We start from the raw sequence: 22,460 nt of genomic DNA, 5'->3' as shown, positions 1-22,460 counted from the left end.
TTAGGTTTTCACCTTATCGACACCCAAGTTCCATTGATATTAACGGTACATGAACCGGTTCAAACATCCTTAATATCAATCATCCATTTTGGTAGATTCAGGTTTTACACCTTATAAATACCCAAGTTCCATTGATATTAACGATGTTTGAACGCCTCAACCACGAATCACGGGTTTGCTGAGAGTCACGAGCATGGAGTCTTGGTTAAGAACCACCCAAAGGGAGTGTACTAGGGTTTAAACCTGCCAGACATGTTCTACCAGAGGTTCCCATAATCATCGTCCCATCTCTCGGATACTATCGGAGGAACGAATACTCGTATTCCAAGAATATTCTCAAGAGAGACTCTTATGAGTGTAGTATCGTGTAACAATCGCATCAGATCTTACATCTGAACGACCTCCGCACTACGTCCTAAAAATAGGCCAAGATGGGTTTGGTAAACTAAGGTCCTTGGCTTCTAAGGCACATGATTGAACGAATAATGCCTAACCACAAATGACTTGTGTGACATTATCAATCCAACATGACCTCCACCAAGTGAATGGACTCGCAAGTCAACTGGCTAAGGAATACTCCACACCAGTCAACAAGACTACGCCATTCTCCTATCCTAGAGTGCACTCGAGTTTGGGTATAGAACTCATCTCACAGAGATCACCAAAGCAAACAGCAATTGTATATCAAGCAATTCACACATTACAATCAATACAGTTATCCCAAATTGTACAAAAATATGTCAAATAACAAATAATAATATATCACACAAAGGTGAAAAGTAGGCAATACCACCAAGGAGCAATTCCCCAGTGGAGTCGCCACTTTTCTGTAGCGGTGTATTCGTTACTATATGATCTATTGATTAAATCATAAGCAATGTATACAATGAATTCGAGTCGCCACCGCACTTTTATTTATCCTAAGGACTGGTTAAAAAGCGAACAAAAACCTAAGAAGTTTTACACGTAGAAAACCAATAAAAAGATCAGAGAGTCTGGATAAGGGGTAAATTACGTAATGGGAAGGTGTTAGGCACCCATCACGTCCTAGGTACTCCTAGGGAGCCCTTTTCACACTTGTTGTATAAAAAATGTTTATTTGTTTTGACATATTGTGCAAATATGAGTGGGATGATGAGAAAAGAATGTACAAGTTAATTATTTTTGTGTTCGAACAGATGAACCCGTTGCCTACGTACCTTCCATCAAAGGTAAGGATCAAAACGCCGTAGTTCGGCTAAAATTTCCAAGTATTTGTGAGTTCATTTTAAAACAATAGCACTAAGGTTTTACGTTATCCACGGGAGAAAACTCAACCTTATGAAACAACACGTCCACCATGTGAGAAAAGCTTCCACTCGCTAGTGAGGGGTTAACCCTATAATAAGCGAGGAAGACTTACAATTCAATCAACTAAGGACAAATAGGTGAGGTTAACATCAACCAACTAGGATAAATCAAACCTATGGCTAATGTATGAAAACTTAGCAAGCATGGACAAAGCCACAAAATCATTTGAATGAGTTGGGTTAATGGATTATGATTATTCACAAAAGGATGGTCAAAGTATGATTAGATTGATTCAAAGAAGTGTTATGAAAAGAAGTTTGAAAAGTCGAGGACTTAGGGTCCAAGTTTCTAATTTGGAAAGGAGTGAGAATGTTTGCACAACATGTGTTTACAAATTTTAAAATTTAACAAGTGAAAAGGGTTTTGAAATAAAAAGGGTGGGGATGAAGTGTAAAACTTCCTAGAAGTTCACCTCTTGAAATCATATAGAAGATGATTCAAGTGTGTCCTTAGGAGTGAGGCAACAAAGCAAGTAAGCAAAATGAGGTGATACCGGATGCCATCAATGGTCTTATACCAATCTCACAACAAAAGCGGATGTCGGATACCAATGACTGGGTTTACACCAACCTCCTAAAAATAAACAATGATATCGGATGCCATCAATGGTCTTATACCAATCTCACAAAGCAAAAAGCGGATGTCGGATACCAATAACTGGGTTTATACCGACCTCCTAAAGTAAAACAATGATACCGGATGCCATCAATGGTCTTATACCAATCTCACAAAAGCAAAATCGGATGTCGGATACCAATAACTGGGTTTATACCAACCTCCTAAAACAAAACAAAATTTGGAAGTCGGATGCCAATCTATCTGGACTTAAACCAACCTCCAAAGTATGGTCATAGGAATACAAATGCCACATCACAGGGACTTACAATTGCATCCTCTCATACAACAAACAAGAACAAAGAAGATATGAGTGACCAATGAGGTCTTACACTCTATCCTTCCATATCATGGGAGCAAAAGCCAATCAACATGGTCTTACAATGGTCCTCAATGGGCAAACAAACAAACCACAAGGGTATACAATAATGATCATACAAGAATTAACAATCAATAATGATGAATGCACAATGGCAAGTAAGCATGTACAAATGCAACAATCAATCAAACAAACAAAGTCATTTAGCACCCACTATAACCAAACAAGGAGGCTCAATCAAAGGGTTTGACTTAAAAAGTCCACTGGAATAGATGAATGGCGCTCTTAACCTTGCCATTGAGGGGCTAAGGTGAAGCAGATGAAAGGATATGAGGGGTGTGCCTCATCACTCTTATCCCTGGTCAGGGAGAGTATTGAATATCAGAAGGTGTGGGAGTTCAGAAAGATGGAACTCTCTCCACATTTTATTGACTCGATAGATCTTGGGTTAGGATCTCAATGCTACAACCATGTAATGGGAGCAAGGAGAAGACTCACAGAATAGTGGGAGATAGGCTACATATCTCTTATATCCACCAATTGCCTCATATGAGGTCTTTACCTGCTTGGGGATAAATTTAAACAATCACAAACATCGCCTCTTAAGGAGGACTTCAGACAGTTGCCTGGCTAAATAACAAGCCAGGTCTTCCAGACTACATGGAGACAAGAGAGTCTACCTCAATGCAAATTGCTATTAAGCAAAGCAAAGCAAGTTCTTAAGAGAACTGAGCAACTAAGGGTACCTGAAATCAATCAAATATAATCAGCATCCCAATCATTAATATCAAAACAACAACATAAGAATCAACAACAATGTACAATCAATAATGCAATACGTGCATAGCACAAATCTCAAGTGAACCAAGTACCCTACAAAACAAATAGGTTAGTCAACAATAGTCAAATGAAACAATTCAACTTGCATTAGTTCCTTTTAAGCACTTTGCTTCTTAACCTGAAAAGTCAAAGTCAAACTCAAACATGAGTAACAAGACCACTAGGACAAGCCTAGGGTCCAAAGGAGGGAAAAAATGTAAAACAGCAAGTGAAACATAATCAATGTCAAGATAATTCAAATAAGAAGAGATCCCAATTGGTCTCATATCCAAACTATGTACTAATTTCATTTTATGCACAAATTAAGACAAAGTGAGCAAAGTTGAACCACATATGAGCAACCAGAATGATTACATCCAAACAAATATCAAAACAGCCCAATAAATTCCACAAAAATTCTATTCTAAACAGAGCACATTCAATGAGCTACATATCAATTTTCATGCCATTTGGATAAAAGGAACTATGGGAATTAAATCAACATGTCAAGGCATGCAAAAACACAACCAAATTGGGTCACCAAATGAGTATCAACTTCAATCAATGGTAAAACAGTGATATCAAATTAGAAATGAGTGGGACCAAAGCCAAATCAAAGCTATACTTGTTAGGAAGCACTCCATCAAATTTCATATTCATAGGATAAGGGATGAGCATTTAACAACACATGTACATTTGTCACTCATAAAACAATCCAAAATTGCTAAACAGAAATCAAAAATCCAAATCAATTAGAAAATGGATCAATTAAATCCACAAAAATTCAGGGTGAAACCTAACATATGAAAGTCATCTCATGCAAAAAATCAGGGCCATAGGCCTAGGGGAAGCATGGAAAAATAATTCATGAACTCAGCATAGCATAGTGTGACACATATTGTCACACTCAAAAAGAATATGTCATATCTAACAAACCAGAGGTCCAAAAATTACAAATTATATATCAAAATCTCCAGGCAGGTGTCAAGAATCATCATATGAAATTTCATTAATTTTGGATGAAGCATGATTATTTGGTGATTAAAATGGTAAAACGTACACATATGTCACACATGATAAAGATTAATATACAAATCCAAAATTCTACCAAGCACAACATGAACTATTATGCCTAAAAAAATCTAGAGACAAATTGGGATCTAACAAAAAAATTGCCACCTAATTTGGACTAATATTGGATTTTATGTGAATTTTTTAAGATTTGTTGTATTATTGAATAATTATTTAATGGAATTATGAATTAATTGAATTAATTAAGCCACGAATGGCATTTCCGTAATTATGCCAGGCCAGAGTCAAAACGCAGGTGCTTCATTTATGTGTTGTCATCGCGTGAATGGACGGTACTGGAGGGAAACAGCATTTTGAAATGCTACGGCGCTGGAGCGGATTGAATCGCGTTTTCTGTACAGAATTCAAGAACAACACCGTGTTCTTCATCGCCAGCTTCGGTCATGGCCATTTCTTCACCAAATCGCACGAGCCTTATACCGTTTTCTTCGTCTCTCCACATAGATCACAGTTATGGCAACGAAAATGTCCAAAGATTAACGTACAAAAAGATCTAATCGAAAGAAGTTTTGGTATGCAATCTTTAATTCAAGATTTCTCCATGAATACTCGATGATTTAGCACGATTCGAATTGCAAACTACTCTACGTTGTACGCTCTACAAAAGCCATATCGCGATTTTAAGTACGGTGAGAATCGAGATCTGACCTTAGTGATGGTAACGGTTGGATTTCACGCGATTCAGCTCCGATTTGTGCGAAACAGATGATGTAATATGCTGTAGGAGGTGGCTGGTGGTGATTGGCAAGCTCAAGAGTGCACGATCATGACGATTCTTCCAGCTGCCATTGATGAACAAGCTTTACAACAGTTGGTATTTGCACGGTTTTCTCTTCCAATTACCACGAACAGAACTCCAAAAGTACCTGCAAATGATGAATACAACAAAAAATTGCACAAAGATTGATGGATTCTTGGTGAATTGATGAAAAAAAGTTTGTGTGAAAAGTGGAGAAAATTGAGAGAATTCTAGAATTTTTTGCTTTGATCTGAAAAAGTGGTTATGGACCCTGAGTTTCTGTTAGAATTAATCTTATATACTTCATGTTAATCCAGCTCATAATCATGATTAGCAAATTTTTTGATAATTAGCAAATGTGCACATTTAAGCATTTTGGCCTTTTTGCCCTTGGATGGTTAGAAGCAATGTAACAGTGATTTTTCAATTTGAACAAGTCACAAATCTCATTTGGAAGCTATTGGAATTGGTCACATGCCAAAATTCCTTGTACTTTGAAAGTTGGACCATTTTGCCCTTGCATTTTAATTGGTTCACTTAAAAAATGACCAGGTTTTTGGCAAAATGTGATGATGGATTATGAAAGTACATATCAAATGTGGTTTGCTCAAAGAAGAACCATCCAATTTGGCCATTCCATGTGAAAGTTATGCCACTTTGAATTTAGGCATTTTCTGAAATTGATATGACCATATCTTGTCAACCACACATGGGAATTTCAAGTTCTTGGACTTTTTGGAATAGTGAGATCAAGATCTTCAACTTTCATGTTGGACAAATTTTGATTTGAAGCTTGGTTCATGATGTAATTTTGAAGAGAAAAACTTTCCATTTTGGGCAGGTGAGAATTACAGGTCATTTCCATTTTTGGCAACTTTTTGTCTGACTTCAAATCCTTCAACCTTGATCTTTGAAATGCCAAATGAGGCTTACATGGACATGAATGAGACATTTCCAACCATCTCACACCTTCCAATCACTGATTAAATGCACAGTTGACCACAGTTGACCTTTCTAGGGTTTTGGTTGACTGGGCCATGTTCTGATGAATTCCAAGCCTCTTTCACCTGAGATCTTGATTCAAAATGATATCACAAGTCACATGAACTCTTGATGAATGATTATGGTGCCCAAATTCTTCAAGAATGGTCACCATCTAGCTCAATGGCTGATTTTGACTGTTTGACTGATGATTGCTTCAGCTGCAAGAAACATGGTTAGATGGCAATATTTTTGTACTTTTGGTCAGTAAACATATGAAAAGCAATGGCATACAAATGCAATACATGCTTGGTGATCAAGAACCACACTCACAAGGTATCCTACCCACTAGGAGGGAAGCTAGGGTATGCAATGATCCTTGAGGCTATGATATGATATGGGCCATGAGGGATCTTAGGGACAAAATTGGGGTCTTACACCAACAACTTCATCCTAAATGTCATTCAAATCAGAAATAAACAAAGCTTACACATACAGAGATGGTATTAGGGCAAACCTTAGCAAAATAGAGTGATTGGATATGAAATGCAGTGAAGTTCACAATCCTCCAATTTAGGGTTTGAGTGTTTGTGAGAGAGATGAAAATGAGAGAGTGAGGTGAGTGTTCGTGCAAATGCCTCAGCAGAGTTTGTAAAAAGGAAATAAGTTTTTGGGCCCAAAATACATGGCCTGCTGAGTTTTAAATAAGTGTTGTCACGCAGCGCTCGCTGCTGCCTCGCCTAGGGAGCAGCTAGTGAATTAGCTCGCTACTGCTTCGCCTAGCGAGCATCAAGCGAGCATGACAGCATTTGCCTTTTCAAAGGCAGCATTCCAAGTACATTCAGCAAGGTCATAACAATTAGGAACCCACTACAACAGAACAGGAAAACAGTAAATACTTACAATGTTGGGGTGCCTCCCAACAAGGGCTTGTTTAACGTCGGCTAAGCTCGACGGTTCGACGCTCACTGAGGAGCATCCAAGGGAATAGCACAACTCTCGCGATCCACATGACCGCCAAGATAAATCTTCAAACGTTGGCCATTAACGGTCCAAGTGTCCTTCTTTTCCAGGTCCTCAATGACAATAGCTCCGTACTCCTTAACTTCTTTGACCCGAAATGGCCCGGACCATTTTGATTTCAACTTTCCGGGGAATAACTTCAACCTGGAATTGAACAAGAGGACCAATTGTCCGGGCACAAATTCTTTCTTTCGGAGCTTTTTGTCATGGTATTTTTTTACCTTCTCTTTGTACAACCAGCTTGAGTGGTATGCGGCATTGCGCATCTCTTCCAACTCAAGCAGTTGCACCTTCCTTTTCTCACCGGCCAAATCATTTTCAAAATTTAAAAATTTCAGAGCCCACAAGGCTTTGTGCTCCAATTCAACCGGCAAATGGCAAGTTTTACCAAACACCAATTGAAAAGGAGTTAGGCCAATTGGAGCTTTAAAGGCGGTACGGTATGCCCATAACGCTTCATCCAATTTCTGTGACCACTCTTTTTTCGAATTTGACACAGTTTTTTTGAGAATTCTCTTAATCTCACGATTAGAGACCTCGGCTTGCCCATTAGCCTGTGGGTGATACGGAGTTGCCACTCTATGTGATACACCGTAATTTAATATGCTTTCCAACGGTGCATTACAAAAGTGTGACCCTCCGTCACTTATCAACACTCGGGGAGTTCCGAAACGGGAAAATGTGTTTTTCTTCAAAAAATTTATTATCGTTTTCGCATCCGCCCGAGGTGAGGCAATCGCCTCAACCCACTTAGAAACGTAATCAACTGCGACAAGCATATACTCGTTACCATAAGAGGGTGGGAATGGTCCTACAAAATCAATGCCCCAACAATCAAATACTTCGACCTCTTGGATGTTTTGGAGAGGCATCTCATCTCTCTTACCAATCCCACCGCTTCTTTGGCAACTATCACAACTTTGCGCATGGGTATGTGCGTCTTTGAAAATAGTGGGCCAATAAAATCCTGACTGAAGGATTTTAGTGGCCGTTCTTACCCCATTATAGTGTCCGCCGTAAGGCGAGTTGTGACAATGCCAAAGGATGCTCTGCGCTTCATCGCCAGTGACGCATCTCCTTAAAAGGTTATCACTACCCAACTTAAACAAGTACGGGTCATCCCATACGTAATACTTGGCATCCGAAAGAAACTTCCTTTTTTGGTTCGAAGTTAGGTCGGGAGGCACAAAACCACTAGCCTTGTGGTTCGCAAAGTCTGCAAACCACGACCTAACTTGAACTTTAAACAGTTTTTCATCAGGAAATTCTTCCCGGATTTCCTTTTCCGACGCAGTAACCTCCACATTCACCAAGCGGGATAAATGATCCGCCACCAAATTTTCCGATCCTTTCTTGTCTTTGATTTCAACATCAAATTCTTGCAACAAGAGGATCCAACGGATGAGCCTTTGCTTCGAATCCGGTTTGGTGAGCAAATATTTTATCGCCGCGTGGTCGGTATACACTACGACTTTAGACCCTATAAGATAAGATCTAAACTTTTCAAGCGCATACACTATAGCAAGTAATTCTTTTTCAGTTGTGGCATAGTTAATTTGAGCCTCATTAAGAACTTTACTTGCGTAATGTATCGCATGAAATTTTTTTTCTTTTCTTTGGCCAAGTACCGCTCCAATTGCATAGTCGCTAGCATCACACATTAGCTCAAAATTTAAATTCCAATTTGGAGCGACTATAATCCGAGCGGTAACCAATTTTTCTTTTAAAGTTTCAAAAGCTTGCAAACATTCATCGGTTAAGACAAATACCTGGTCCTTAGCTAGCAAATTGCTCAAAGGCTTAGCCACCTTTGAGAAGTCCTTGATAAAGCGCCGATAGAACCCGACGTGCCCCAAAAAGCTTCGGATTCCCTTCACATTCACCGGAGGAGGTAACTTTTCAATCACTTCAACCTTAGCTCGATCAACTTCAAGCCCTCTTGAAGAGACTTTATGGCCTAGCACGATCCCCTTGGTCACCATGAAGTGACACTTCTCCCAATTAAGCACTAGATTGGTCTTCACACATCTTTCAAGCACAATTTTCAAGTTTGCCAAGCATAGACTAAAGGACCCACCAAATACCGAGAAGTCATCCATGAAGACTTCCATTGTTTTCTCAATAAGGTCGGCAAAAATGGCTTGCACACATCGTTGGAAAGTCGCCAGTGCATTGCACAACCCAAAGGGCATTTTTCGGTATGCGAACACTCCAAACGGACATGTGAAAGCCGTCTTTTCATGATCGGCCGGGTCAACCGCAATTTGGTTATACCCGGAATAGCCATCCAAGAAACAATAGTATTGTTGGCCCGAGAGTCTTTCGAGCATTTGATCCATGAACGGGAGTGGAAAATGGTCCTTTCAAGTTGCGGTATTCAACCGCCTATAATCAATACACATTCGCCACCCCGTTGCAACTTTAGTAGGGATCAATTCATCCTTGTCATTCCGGATCACGGTAATTCCACCTTTTTCGGAACCACATGCACGGGACTAACCCATGGACTATCCGAGATCGGGTAAATCATTCCCGCATCCAACAGCTTTACAACTTCCTTTCGAACAACCTTCTTCATGGTAGGATTTAAGCGGCGTTGAGGTTGAGCTACCGGCTTAAAATCCTCTTCCATCAAGATCTTGTGCATGCAATAGGAAGGGCTAATTCCTTTTAGATCGGAAAGAGTCCAACCCATGGTTTCATGATTTGTTTTTAGCACATGGATCAAGCGGGCTTCTTCATCATTTGTAAAAAGGTTGCTTATGATGACCGCCTTTGCCTCGGTCTCATCTAGGAATACACATTTCAAAGTAGAAGGTAGTATTTTCAATTCAATAGGCGCTTTTTCGTCAGTAACCTCCTTCTTCAAATCTTCTTCCTCAACTTCCCACGGTTGTAGTTCGTCTAGACTATCAAGTTCCTTTAAGCATTCCTCAAGAGCTTGCTCTTCTTCAACGGTGAAAACCTCCAATGAGTCATCAAGAGCTAACTCCATAGGAGATATCTCATGAACATGCTTAGAAACCTCCAAAACTGCTTCTTCGATCACATCGATGCGAAAGCTATCATTTCTATCTTTAGAATGCTTCATTGCTTCGAATAGATCGAATGTTACTTCCTCATTTTGGACTCTCACCTTCATTAAACCGTCATCAACGTCTATCATCATTCGCGCGGTTTTCATGAACGGTCGGCCCAAGATGAGCGGAGCATCATCATCTTCCTCCATATCAATAACAATAAAATCGACCGGGAAAAAGAATTTGTCGACTTTAACCAACACATCTTGGGCTACGCCATGAGGATGGGTAGTCGACTTATCCGCCAATTGCAACGTCATTCGGATGGACTTAATTTCAATGTTGCCAAGCCTCTTTATAATTGACAAAGGTATAAGATTAATGCTTGACCCCAAATCAATGAGTCCTTTCCCAACATAGATATCACCAATTTTAACCGGCAACGTAACTCTTCCCGGATCAACCTCTTTTTTAGGAAGCGTCCTTTGAATAATTGCACTACAGCTTGCATCGAGGACGATGGTCTCCAGTTCCGTATACCTCCGCTTTTTTGTAAGTATGTCCTTCATAAATTTGGCATACTTGGGCATTTGCTCCAAGGCTTCGGCAAACGGAATGTTGATTTGCAATTGTTTAAAAATATCTATGAACCAGGCGTAGTGCCGTTCATTCTCCCTTTTGGACGGAGCATGAGGATAAGAGAGGTTTTGGATTGGAGTAGTGCTCACTACCTCCTTTCCCTTTGCAACTCTAGAACTCCTCCATCTAGGCTTTTTCACTTCCTCCCCCATTACTTCATCACTCGTATTCTTCTCAATCTCCACACTTTTTTTCTTTTCAACTTCACCATTATTTTCATTCTTTTCAACTTCTTCCTTCTCACTCCACTCCCCCACTTTACCATCAATATTATCCTCCAATATTTCCTCCTCATTTTCTTTCTTTTTCTCTCTTTGTTCACTCTCAACTCTTTTTTTATTCTCACTCATCAACTCCTTCCCACTTCTCGTTGTGATCGCCTTACAATGCTCCTTAGGATTTGTTTGCGTGTTTGCCGAAAAGGAAGGACCGGTTTGTTGTTCCGCGAGTTGCTTAGCAAGTTGCCCAACTTGAGTCTCGAGATTTTTTATAGCCGCGTCGTTACTTTTTTGATTAGCCATTGACATTTGCATGAGTTGTGTCAATGTCTCTTCCAACTTAGAAGTTACGACCGGCGGTTGTTGAGGTTGATAAGGATTTTGGGGAGGGTTTTGACGGCTAGAAGAATCACCTCCATAACCTTGATTATGGTAATAGTTACTCCTAGGTTGGAACCCTTGATTCCCTTGGAAATTTTGTTGTTGATTTTGAGGGTGTGGTTGATAAGGTTGTTGTTGTTGTTGTCTCGGATGATAGTCCCGTTGGTTTTCCATGTAGTTTACTTCTTCGAAACCAGGAGGTGGACAGAATCCGGTGTCATGCTCACCTTTGCAAAGCTCACAACAAGCAATTTGTTTAGCTTTAGAAGGTTCTCTTAACTCTTTTATTTGTTGCGTTAAGAGTTCCACTTGTTGTGAGATGAGCTTGTTTTGGGCAAGGATGGCATCATTCGTCCCAAGTTCAAGTACCCCCGACTTCTTCAAAGAGCTACCTCTACTTTGACTCTGAAGATCATTTAGAGCCATTCGACTTATGATGTTTGTAGCTTCTTCGGCACTTTTCGACAATAAAGACCCACCTGAGGTAGCATCCAACAACGTCTTACAATTTGGTTGAAGTCCACTTTTGAAAATATGGATTTGAGTCAATTCATCAAATCCACGCCCTTTACATTTCCGAAGCATGGATTTGAATCTTTCCCACGCCTCATTTAATGATTCATTGGTTCCTTGTGCAAACACTGAGATGGCCGTCTTGGATTCCATGAACCGGTTATGAGAGAAAAATCTCTCGATGAACTTCTCCTCTAACACGTTCCAGTCTGTCATGACGGCTGGTGTTTGGTCTAAGTACCAATCTTTTGCTTTACCGAGTAAGGCATGGGGAAATAATCTCTTGAACAACGGGAGCTCTTGAGCCTGATCCACTCCGGCCGCCAATGCTATCTCATAAAATTTTGTGAGAAAAGCAAAGGGATCTTCATGGTCCATTCCGGTGAATGGACTTCCATATAATAAATTGAGAGTTCCCGTTTTCATCTCAGCTTGCCTTCCAGTGTGGTTGGCAAACTGAGCAGTGTTTCTTGGACTGTTTATGCATGGAGTAGAAATAGGCGGTGGTGGTGGTGGCTCCATGTTAGGTATGAATGGTGGTGGATATGTGGTAGAAGAACTTTCTCCTTGCTCTTGACGATGTCTCGCTTGTTGCCTCCTTCGTCTCGTTTTGCTATTGAGCCTCCTTGCGGTCCTCTCGATCTCAGGATCAAAAAGAAGTTCGTCCACAGGGATTTAACCTCGTATAAAACGAAAGCTGCACACAAAACCAAACAAATTACAAGCACAAGTCAAAAATTCAAAAGCTAAAAATTAAGCAACTATTGCGATGCTCGCAATATCAATTCACAATCCCCGGCAACGGCGCCATTTTGTTGGTTGTAATTTTAAGTGTCGGGTTTTTGTTATCGTCTCCACAGGGATTGTGAGATATCGCAGCCGTTCAACAGTTGTTTTAATTCTTAACTTAAGGTAACAATGGGGTTTTGGTATTTTGTCACGGTATCTTGCATAAAAGTGTAATAAAAAGCGGTAAAAGTTTTGGTTTTAATATTTGAGAAATATTGCCAAAGTTAGGGTTCGACGATCACTTTGCATGTATATGTTCGATCAACAAATTTATAAACTCCTTTAGATGATAAACTATTTCACAAAGTCCTCCCAATGTGTTTATCTCTAACACACATTGTGAGTTTTCCCATTTTGATCGATTGTTTATCTCTAACACAATCTATCAAAATGACAACTTTTTGGTTCAACCCTATGGTGAACAAAATCATTCATTACTATCTCTAGCTAACAAACAAGATTGGATGAAAACCTAGGTTAAGAGTTGGTAAACATCTCTCGATCATAAACCAACACAAAGAGTTTTCAATAAGAACAAAGTTTTCACCATATATTCACCATTAAAGAGTTTACAAATGAAGATCCTTACATTTACACACAAAGCTAATGATCATCTACATCTAACCTTGACAAATGGAGAACTTAGCTACTCATTTCCATGGTAGCTTGGTCAACAAGTTTCGAAAGAGGGTTGATCAACATCCGAGTCGAATAATCGAGATTGGATGGGAATCCACCTTCTTTTTGTGAAAGATGGTTAAGAGATGAAGAAAAATGGATTCTAGGTCACCAAAATATCCTTAGAGCAATGCTGTAAAATATCTAGAAAAAGTACAAAAGTATGGAAAAAATAAGGTATGGGTCCAAAAAGTAGCCCTTGCTACTTATAGAGCTGCTACTGGGCTGTCATGCTCGCTAGGCGAGCAGAATGGTTCGCCTAGCGAGCAACAAAATGAGGCACCTGAGGCACCTGTGCGCAGGGAAATATCTTCTGCCAGACTGTCATGTTCGCCTAGCGAACAAAACCTTCGCCTAGCGAATCCCACGCTTCAACCTTCGCTCCAGCGAGGTTGAGAGGTTTTGCTACTGGAATGTTCGCTGGGAGCTCGCTAATGGCTCGCCTAGCGAGCGAGTGCTGGCTGCGCTTTTCACCAAAACTGGACGTGTTCTCTACCACCTTCGCTAGCAGCTCGCCTAGCGAATTTATTGACATTTTACTGGAGCTTTTCGCTGGGCTCTCGCTGGACGCTCGCCTAGCGAGTCCTTCGCAACAGCCCTCGCCTAGCGAGCAAGCTGATGAATGCTTGTTTTATTTGATCCCTTTGCCAAATTTCTTGTGTCTTCACTTTCCATTATTTCATGCCTACTTCCTGCACAATAACACACAAATCAAAGGTACCAAGATCGTTTATCATTGAATTGCATTTCATCCAAAACAAAGGTGGTTTCGAACACTTTAGCAAGGAAATGGAGTGAAAGATGCCCATATTTGATAGCTCAAATAAGCACTTTTGGGCATCTAACAGTATCCCACAAATAAAGTGGAATACCAAGCAAGCTATCTCTTCAAGAGTCATGTGAGCCCTCACAAAACTCAACAAACAAGTTAGAATAACAATATGAGGTGCAATCAAGAGTTGCACCAAACAGAAGAATCACAACAAGAACAACGTCAGGTAAACAGTGCACGGATACAATAGAAAACATGTCACAACAAACACAAAACAAATTAGAGAGCAAACAGAAAAAACCAACTACTGTCATGATCGCTACTACTTCGCTTAGCAAAGACTTAGCGAAGCTTTCGCTACAGGTTCGCTTAGCGAGGTGCTAGCGAATGCTTACGGGTTTTGGGTTCTTCCTTGGTATCAGTCTGATTTCAGAAACCCCAAATCCTATGGTACCCATTTCAGAAACTAAGTGATTAAACATTCAAGGCATTGTTCTACACATTTATGCACATCTAAACCCACATGCAAAACCTAATGATACCCACTCTCCCAAATTCACCCATAATGCCTCATACTTCAGAAATTTCAAATTGAAAGCACAAAGTAATGGAAATAGGGCAAACCTGATTGGAGAGATTGACTGAAATTTAATTGCACGGTTGGGTTGGCAAAACAATGTTAGGGTTTTTTGGGAGATGGAATTGATAGAGGTGATTTTGTGCAGGTGAATTTTTCAGTGTGTATGGAGGCTGCCCGAATTAGGGTTTTGTTCCAATGAAATTTTAGAGTTTATACTCTGATTTTTGTGGCTTGGTGGGCTCAAAATGAAGGCAATCCAAGTCCATGATTATTTGTTATATATTTTTTTTAAAAGCGTGGGCTTCGCCTAGTGAAGGATTTGCTCGCCTATCGAGCATGATAGTTCAGGAAGTTTCTTCTGGGCGCAGGTGACTCTGGTGGCTTTTCTTCGGACTCGCTAGGCGAACCATTCTGCTCGCCTAGCGAGCATGACAGCTCAGGAACGGACTTTTGCTCCTTCAAGATTAACGCTTTGAATGATGAATAGACCCCATTTGAACATGTTGAAAGTAACTCAAGTCATTCCCTAGCCATTTGACCTTCAATTGACTTTTGACTTCACAGTTGAATTTGAACTATACTGAGTCCATTAAGCTTGATCCTTTAAGGAAGACCTCTGAAAATGAAACCCTAGCTCCCAAGAGCTCTACACAACATCCATAAGACCTTCAAACCAAGATTGCATCTTAATCCTTGAGAAATCCTACTCTGACTGCTTCAGTTGACCAAAGTTGACCAGAAGTCAAACCCCTAATTCAGATGATCTTTGCTGAAATGCAATATGAAATGTTAAATGACCTAAAATGGATGCATGAATGAGAAGGGCAAATTTGAGGTGCTACAACATATTCTTAAAGTTTGCATGCATGGACCACTGCAATTGATATTACAAAGGAGATGCTTCACAGGTAATTGCATCTTAGGCTAAAAATAATTACATACGTCACAAAGAGTGATGTATCTTTTAGAAGATAAATTTTTTATTTGAAAAATGGTTAGTTTGATTTATACTTTAAAAAATTGATTATTTGAATTTTTTTTTAAAAAATAGGAATTATTTAAAAAAAGAAAAAGGATTGTATGTCATTATTTCCATGCTTAAAAATATTTATAAAATATGTCATTTTGTATACATGTTCAGATACCGTTTGGGTTAACATTTTATTTTTTATTTTTTATTTCTTTGTTGTTTTAAGTCCTTTTCTTTATTTTGTAAGCATTAAATAATTTGTTTTTTTTTTGAGTTGTTGGACCAAAGTAGGTCTTAACTAAAAAAAAGTAATTTGATACTAAGAAAACCTACCGTAAGAAAACGTTAAACCTAAATAAATCTATAAAAGGGTAGCCTTCTCCTTAGGATTTTGATAAGAGGGGTGATAGCAAATGGCAAAAAACATGCTGCGGCCTAAACCAACCCTAACATCACTGCATATTCCGTTGGATCTGGTTGCAGAAATCCTCTGTAGACTTTCCGTGAAACAACTGACTCAACTCCGATGCGTGAGCAAGTCATGGAATTCCCTTATCTCTGAAGATTCTAAATTTGCCAAGAAGCAATTCCGGTTGTCAAGCTCATGCCAAGGCCGCCACCATCTCATCCTAAAATCTCGCGAGTTCCCTCATTTACATTTCCCAATCTCGACTATCTTCAGCTCCAAAGAAGCCACTATGTCCGGCTACTATCTTAAAGGAGAATCTATAGGGGGTAATGTCTCCACTTGTGACGGCATTCTATGTTATATGATAGGTAATTCTTCAGTGCTTTTGTGTAACCCTTCTACTAGAAAATTCATAACATTGCCTTTTTTGGAATTCCCACACCAAGGAAATGTTGAAATGATATATACATTACTCTATGACCGTTTCATTCATAGTTATAAGGTTATAGCTCTTAATGCCCATCATGCCACCAATAGAGAAGTCTATGTTCATATTTTGGGTACACATTGTTGGACAAGGATTCAAGACTTTCCAAGTCCCCACCAATTATTATTCAACAAAGATTCATCACTCACATTTGAGGGTCCCCGGGAGGGAATATTTGTGAGTGACTCTGTTAATTGGTTGGTATCAGCCTTCATTGTTTCTCTTGATTTGGAGAAAGGCTCCTATCAAAAGCGGTCGGTATCAGGCTTCATTGTTTCTCTTGATTTGGAGAAAGGCTCCTATCAAAAGCTTTCACTACCCGTCTCTAATTTGCATTTTACAGCTTCATGTTTTGTTAGGTTAGGGACATTGAGGGGTTGTTTGTCCTATCTTTTAAGTGGGGCCTCGTTTGCTGACATTTGGATTATGAAAGAATTTGCTAATCAAAAGTCTTGGACTAAATTATTTACTGTTCCTTACTTGGAATCATGGGGTTTTTTTCGCATACCTAAGGTATTATATATTTCAGAGGATGACCAAGTGCTCATGGAGACTCTTATGATTGGGATACGAAATCATAGGGTGCTTGTTTATGATTCCATAAATAATACTTATAGTTTTCCTGAATTTCAAAACAACATCCGTCTCCCTCTCGATACGGTACTTCAAGTCTACGTTGAGAGTTTGATATCACCTTTCTAAATCTTGTGCTACGTCACCTCTTTTAGAGACTCAAGTGCAGCCTATAAGTTAACTAATTTCTCAAGTGCAGCCTATAAGTTAACTAATTTTCTTGTTTTTATGCCTACTTTGATTAGTAGTGACTTCATGGCTTACTTTTGATTAACTTATGGTGTATGGACTATGCCACTTTGAGAAATTGATGTGTTATTTTTCATTTATGTCGGTTTTGTCGTCTCTCATTACAATTTATATAATCTTCCACCATAAATTATAATTTTCTCTTAATACTTATCCTACTATTCTCAATGTTATTGACAGCAAATGGATGGATCAATGTCAGTTAAAATAGCAATCATTGATTATAATCTAGCAAGCAAGGATGTAGGTGATATTGATCATGGTTATTCATTATATGAAGAAATTATGTATTAATTTCAGTTTGTTATATAGGGCCAAAAGGAAACAGGGTGACTGTTGAGCTTTTGATTGATAAAACATAGTTTGGTTGGCTCTTTATTTTATTTCTTACAAATGCAAATACTAATAGAAGGGAGTCATTAGAGCTTTCTGATGCTATACATTTCAGAGAAAGGAAAAAGATGTTGAATGTTTAGTTGAAAAGAAAATAGCCAAATCACTCCAATTAAGCATTTACATCATAAGTGATTGAGCCTGATAGCTTTTTCAAAAATTGGACAATAATATTTATCTTAGTATGTTCAGATCATCAAATCTAGTTATTTGAGATAGCTTCCATTCTTTAACTTCTCTTTTGATATAATTATACTCCATCTATTTTAAAATAATTTTCTCTATACAATATTGCATTTTAGTTTTCAATATAATTTTAGTGTTTATGTTACAATTATAATTATGCTCTCTAATTAATATTTTTAATTTATTATTCTCTCATTCTATATTTATGATAATTCAAATACATTAATAATAAACAATGATAGTTTGGTAAAAATATTATTTTCTCTCTTTTATTTATTATTTTTTTTAATTCGTATAAAATTATCAATTATGATAATTATTTTGAGACAATTGGAATATTATATACATATCATAATAGAGTCACTGACACGTGATAGTTAAAATGTCAAAAGCACTGACACATGACAGTTAAAGGGTCAAAGACACTAATACGTCAAACATTATAATTTAAGAGATGACACCCATGTTTTTGGAAAAGGAAATGAATGACCAAATCATATCCATGAGTTTCCATATTTACTATTGTATTTTCCAAAACAAATGGCCCATGTGTTTATATCATCACTTTTTAAATTGAATATAATTTAAGGGTTAAATTAACATTTTACTTAATTAATCATTCAATTAAATCTAATCTAAATTGAATCTAATTTAAGGGTTAGATTGATATTTTAAGAATTAAAAATAAATTGATCCTCACACGTGCGCGCCCCCGCACACACACACACACAGATATAGATATATATATATATATATATATATATATATATATATATATATATATATATATATATATATATATATATATATATATATATATATATATATATATATATATATATATATATATATCAAAGAGATGAAGATAAGAGAGAAAGTTATATTATATTATCTTCTTCAAAAGTACCATTTATATTGCAATGTGGATCTTATTTATAGGATCTAAGAGAGATGGAAAATCACAATTATTAATAGGGAATATGAAGATGAAAAGAAGAATAAGGATGAACATCCACTTTTATCTTTATTCATAAAACTCCCCCTTGGATGTCCATTGAGGATATGCCTCGTTAAAATCTTACTAAAAAAACCCAGTGGAAAAAAATCTAGTGAAAGAAAAAGAGTACCATATCCTTTCATTTCTCCCCCTTAGATGAACGATCATTTCTTCGATGAAGACCAATCTTTTGTACTAGTTGATTAAAAATCATACTTCTGAGTGACTTTGTGAAAAGATCTGCAAGATTATCACATAATCAAGTTTGTTGTATGCTTATATCACCACTCTTTTGAAGATCATGAGTAAAAAAGAACTTTTGGAGAAATGTGTTTTGTCCGATGCATGCGATATTATCTTCAATTATGGTCGTTGTATTTAATTTTTTAGAAGATAAACCACAAGTATTTTGTATGTGTTGAATTAAGGATCTTAACCAAAGAATTCTCGACTTGCCTTATGTAATGCTAAAAGTTCTATGTGATTAGATGATGTTACCGTTATGATTTGTTTCACCGATCTCCATAAAATAGTTGTACCCCCACATGTAAACAAATAACTTGTTTGTGATATGCAGTGAGGAATTCAGAGCTTCATAGTTCAAGGAACTAGAGGTGGGAGATGAAAAGAATTGTGATCAAAGTACGTTCTGAACCAAAGAATTGTGTTTTGAACTCCAACAAGGGTGAAAAGATGAACCCAAGAGTAAAGTGGTATAAACCAACAAGTGAGAGCCTACAACACAATATCACTGTATTGGAACAACCGGAAAAGAGAGGAATTAGGTGTTTGGGATACAAGCCAAACAACTATTGGTTCACAAGGAGGTATAAGATGAAGCATAAATATATAACATATTTGGCTCAAAGAATAGGTATATCACGTGGAGTGAATGAAGGTAGAATATGAATTCATCATGGAGATGAATAGAATGAAGTGACCAAAGTCACAGAATTGGGGGATTTGGTAACAAGTTAGTGAAGAAGTATAATTCGAAACCGAAAGTTGAAAGTGTATTGGAATCCATAAGAGAAGTGGGATTTATACCATAGAGATGTCTGGGTAACAAGCCAAACAACTCTAGATAGAAACGCAGACTTTACGTTAGGCGTCCTAAAAGGATGTATATGGAATTCCAAAGAAAATGTGTTTCGATGTCAAAGGAATAGTATGTCACTGGATGAACGATTTATGATCGAAGGTGGGTAATGAATAGTGAAAGATATGAATGATGCTCTAAGGCGAAGGAAGGATAATCAGAAGTATGCTCGCCAAGGATTCACATCCTCGTGCCTATGTATTCTCATTGTGCAATGAGAAAATCAGAGCAATCGTAGTTCGAAACTACAAGAATAGAGAGAGAGAGACATACAATGATGAAGAGTATGACTTGTACCAACAGAATGGTATCAAGGGAACCCACAAATGGGTGGAACTTGGAATCAAAGAGTAAACAAGCCTCTCAACCAAAGGACTAAATTGAATGTCGGGATACGAGCCAAACAACTCTCGATTCACAGGATAAACTGGTGTTACAACGTCTCAAAGGGGTAAGAGTGGGGCCCAAGAGAAAGTATTGTTGTGTACAAGGAACAATATATCACTGGATGGGGAACGAAAAGTTCGAGATCAAATGAGAATAGTATCTTGGATCCAAAAAAGGGGTAGACTCTTAATCGAAGAGCAAAGTTGCGTCTTAACCGAAAAAGAATGAATTAAATGTTTGGGTGATGTGTCAAACAACTCTCGATTGATGAGGTGGACTGTTGCTAAATCGTCCTAAAAGGATAGACAAAGAGTCTAAGGAGAAGTATGATTTATCTCAAAAAGATGATATTGATTGAATAAAATGAAGAATGATTGATTGATAAATAGGGTAACAATAAATAAGGTAGCTCGATAAATAAGGTAACTCGCGAAGAATCTGAATTCTCCTGCCTACGTATCCTTATAGTTCAATAAGGAAATCAGAGCTTTCATAGTTTAGCCTACTAGGGTTGAAAACAAGATGACTAATGAGGCAAGAAGAGATTATATAATGATTGAATGAAATGAAGGAATAAACTTGATAGTTACTTGATAAGAATCACACTAAAGTCTATGATTAAAGGTGGATACGATAAGCAACGAGCCAAACGCCTCGCACCCAAAGATATCCAGAGTGAGTGTAGGAAAACTCCAGTCTCATTCCTTCTTTACCACTTAAGGCTCGTGACATGTAATTCTCATCCTAACTTTCAAGTGGAGAGAGGAGGATCTTTGTCGTTGTTTGTGTTGATGAAGACCTTATCAATCGTCTGATTCGAATTGCACTAAAGTATATGAATAAAGGTGAATAGGATGAGTGTTGGATCATTCGGCCCATACTCAAAGATATTTAGAATGTGGGTAGGAATTCTCTAGTCCAATTCCTTCTCCATTGCTTAAGACTCGTGTCGTACAACTTGATTCATGATTGATAAGTTGTTGATGTAGTCTTTGCTTGTTGCATGATGCTTTATGAAGGGAGAGAGACTTGTCAATCATATGATTAGAATTGTGCTAAAGTCAATGAATAGAGGTGGATACGATGAGCGCTGAGTCATTCGTCCCATACCCAAAGATATCCAAAATGGGGGTAGGAGTTCTCCAGTCCCACTCTTTCTCCATTACTTAAAGCTCGGCCACACAATTCTAACTTTAATTTAACAAGATCTTACAATTTGCCACCTTTGGTTGCTTGTATTATCTACTGCTTGGTATGACTGAGGATGCCTTGATCGAGAATCTAACTTGAGGCTTCGAGCTCCACAGATTAAAGGAAAAAGTATTCTTAAGTGACCAAGGGTCTTTTGGTCACTTAATTTAGACAGTGGGATTATACAATATCAAAGGATTTAGTTGATCAAAATTACTTTTGATCAACTTGAGTCGAAAGGTTCGAAATAATTTTGAGAACTAGGTTAAAACCTAAGCTAATGGTTATAATTTGTTACAAACTATCCTAAGGGAACATGCATTTGTTTTGAAAATGATGTAACTAAATAGTCCTAAAGTCATCAATTCAATTAATTGCCCAAATAGAATTTAATCAATTAATTAAATCAAGACAATCGGGTTTCATGCAAGATTTTGGTTAAACTATATACATCAAGAACCATGCAAAAAGTTAAAGAAGAAAAAAGTATCATGATTAAATTCTAAATGGATATTCATGATAAATTCCTGGTGTTCAAGTATTAAGTCTCTTAATCAATCAAGAGTTAAATATTTAACTAAGTAAAATAGAGGATCTAATCAATATAGTAATTAAATCATCTTAAGTTAAAATAACTAAAATTTAACTAATTAAAATTAGTTATCAAAATTTATTCATTTAAAGTTTGATTCAATTTGATTAGTAAAATTAATCACCTAAAAAAATAAGATTTAGTCCCATAACATTGCTAAAAAAAAGAAAGAATAAAATGAGAAATAAAAAATATAGGATTATATTCTAAACTTAATCTAATAACTAACTAAGAATTAACATGTAGTATTATTGTAAAAAGGCTAATATAATAATAGTTATAAATGTAACTATATTATATTATATTAAGTACATGATATATCGATACTCTATGCTTGAGAAGACGTGCTGTGCTTTGGCTTGGGCTGCTAAGCGTTTGCGCCAGTACATGATAAATCAT

At 37.7% G+C, this 22,460-nt stretch overlaps 1 protein-coding gene across 2 annotated transcripts in view; it reads left to right on the top strand.

Annotated features, from left to right (window-relative positions):
- Positions 1-15,869: 15,869 nt before the first annotated feature.
- Positions 15,870-22,460, top strand: part of LOC127096721 (F-box/kelch-repeat protein At3g23880) — a 76,566-nt gene continuing 69,975 nt past the window's right edge. Inside the window, exons 1-2 of one of the 2 annotated variants that reach the window (XM_051035273.1) lie at positions 15,870-16,275; positions 17,397-17,579. In XM_051035273.1, the coding sequence (XP_050891230.1) occupies positions 15,912-16,275; positions 17,397-17,422 (390 nt within the window). In that variant the 5' untranslated portion in view covers positions 15,870-15,911 and the 3' untranslated portion in view covers positions 17,423-17,579. Of the gene's footprint in view, positions 16,276-17,396; positions 17,580-22,460 lie in introns of those variants that run through there. The other variant, XM_051035272.1, reaches the window with a different exon arrangement.

Source organism: Lathyrus oleraceus, chromosome 6 (genome assembly GCF_024323335.1).
Source record: "Lathyrus oleraceus cultivar Zhongwan6 chromosome 6, CAAS_Psat_ZW6_1.0, whole genome shotgun sequence".
NCBI lineage: Eukaryota > Viridiplantae > Streptophyta > Magnoliopsida > Fabales > Fabaceae > Lathyrus > Lathyrus oleraceus.
The sequence above is the reverse complement of the archived record's forward strand: the minus strand, read 5'-3'. Positions and strand labels throughout refer to the sequence as shown.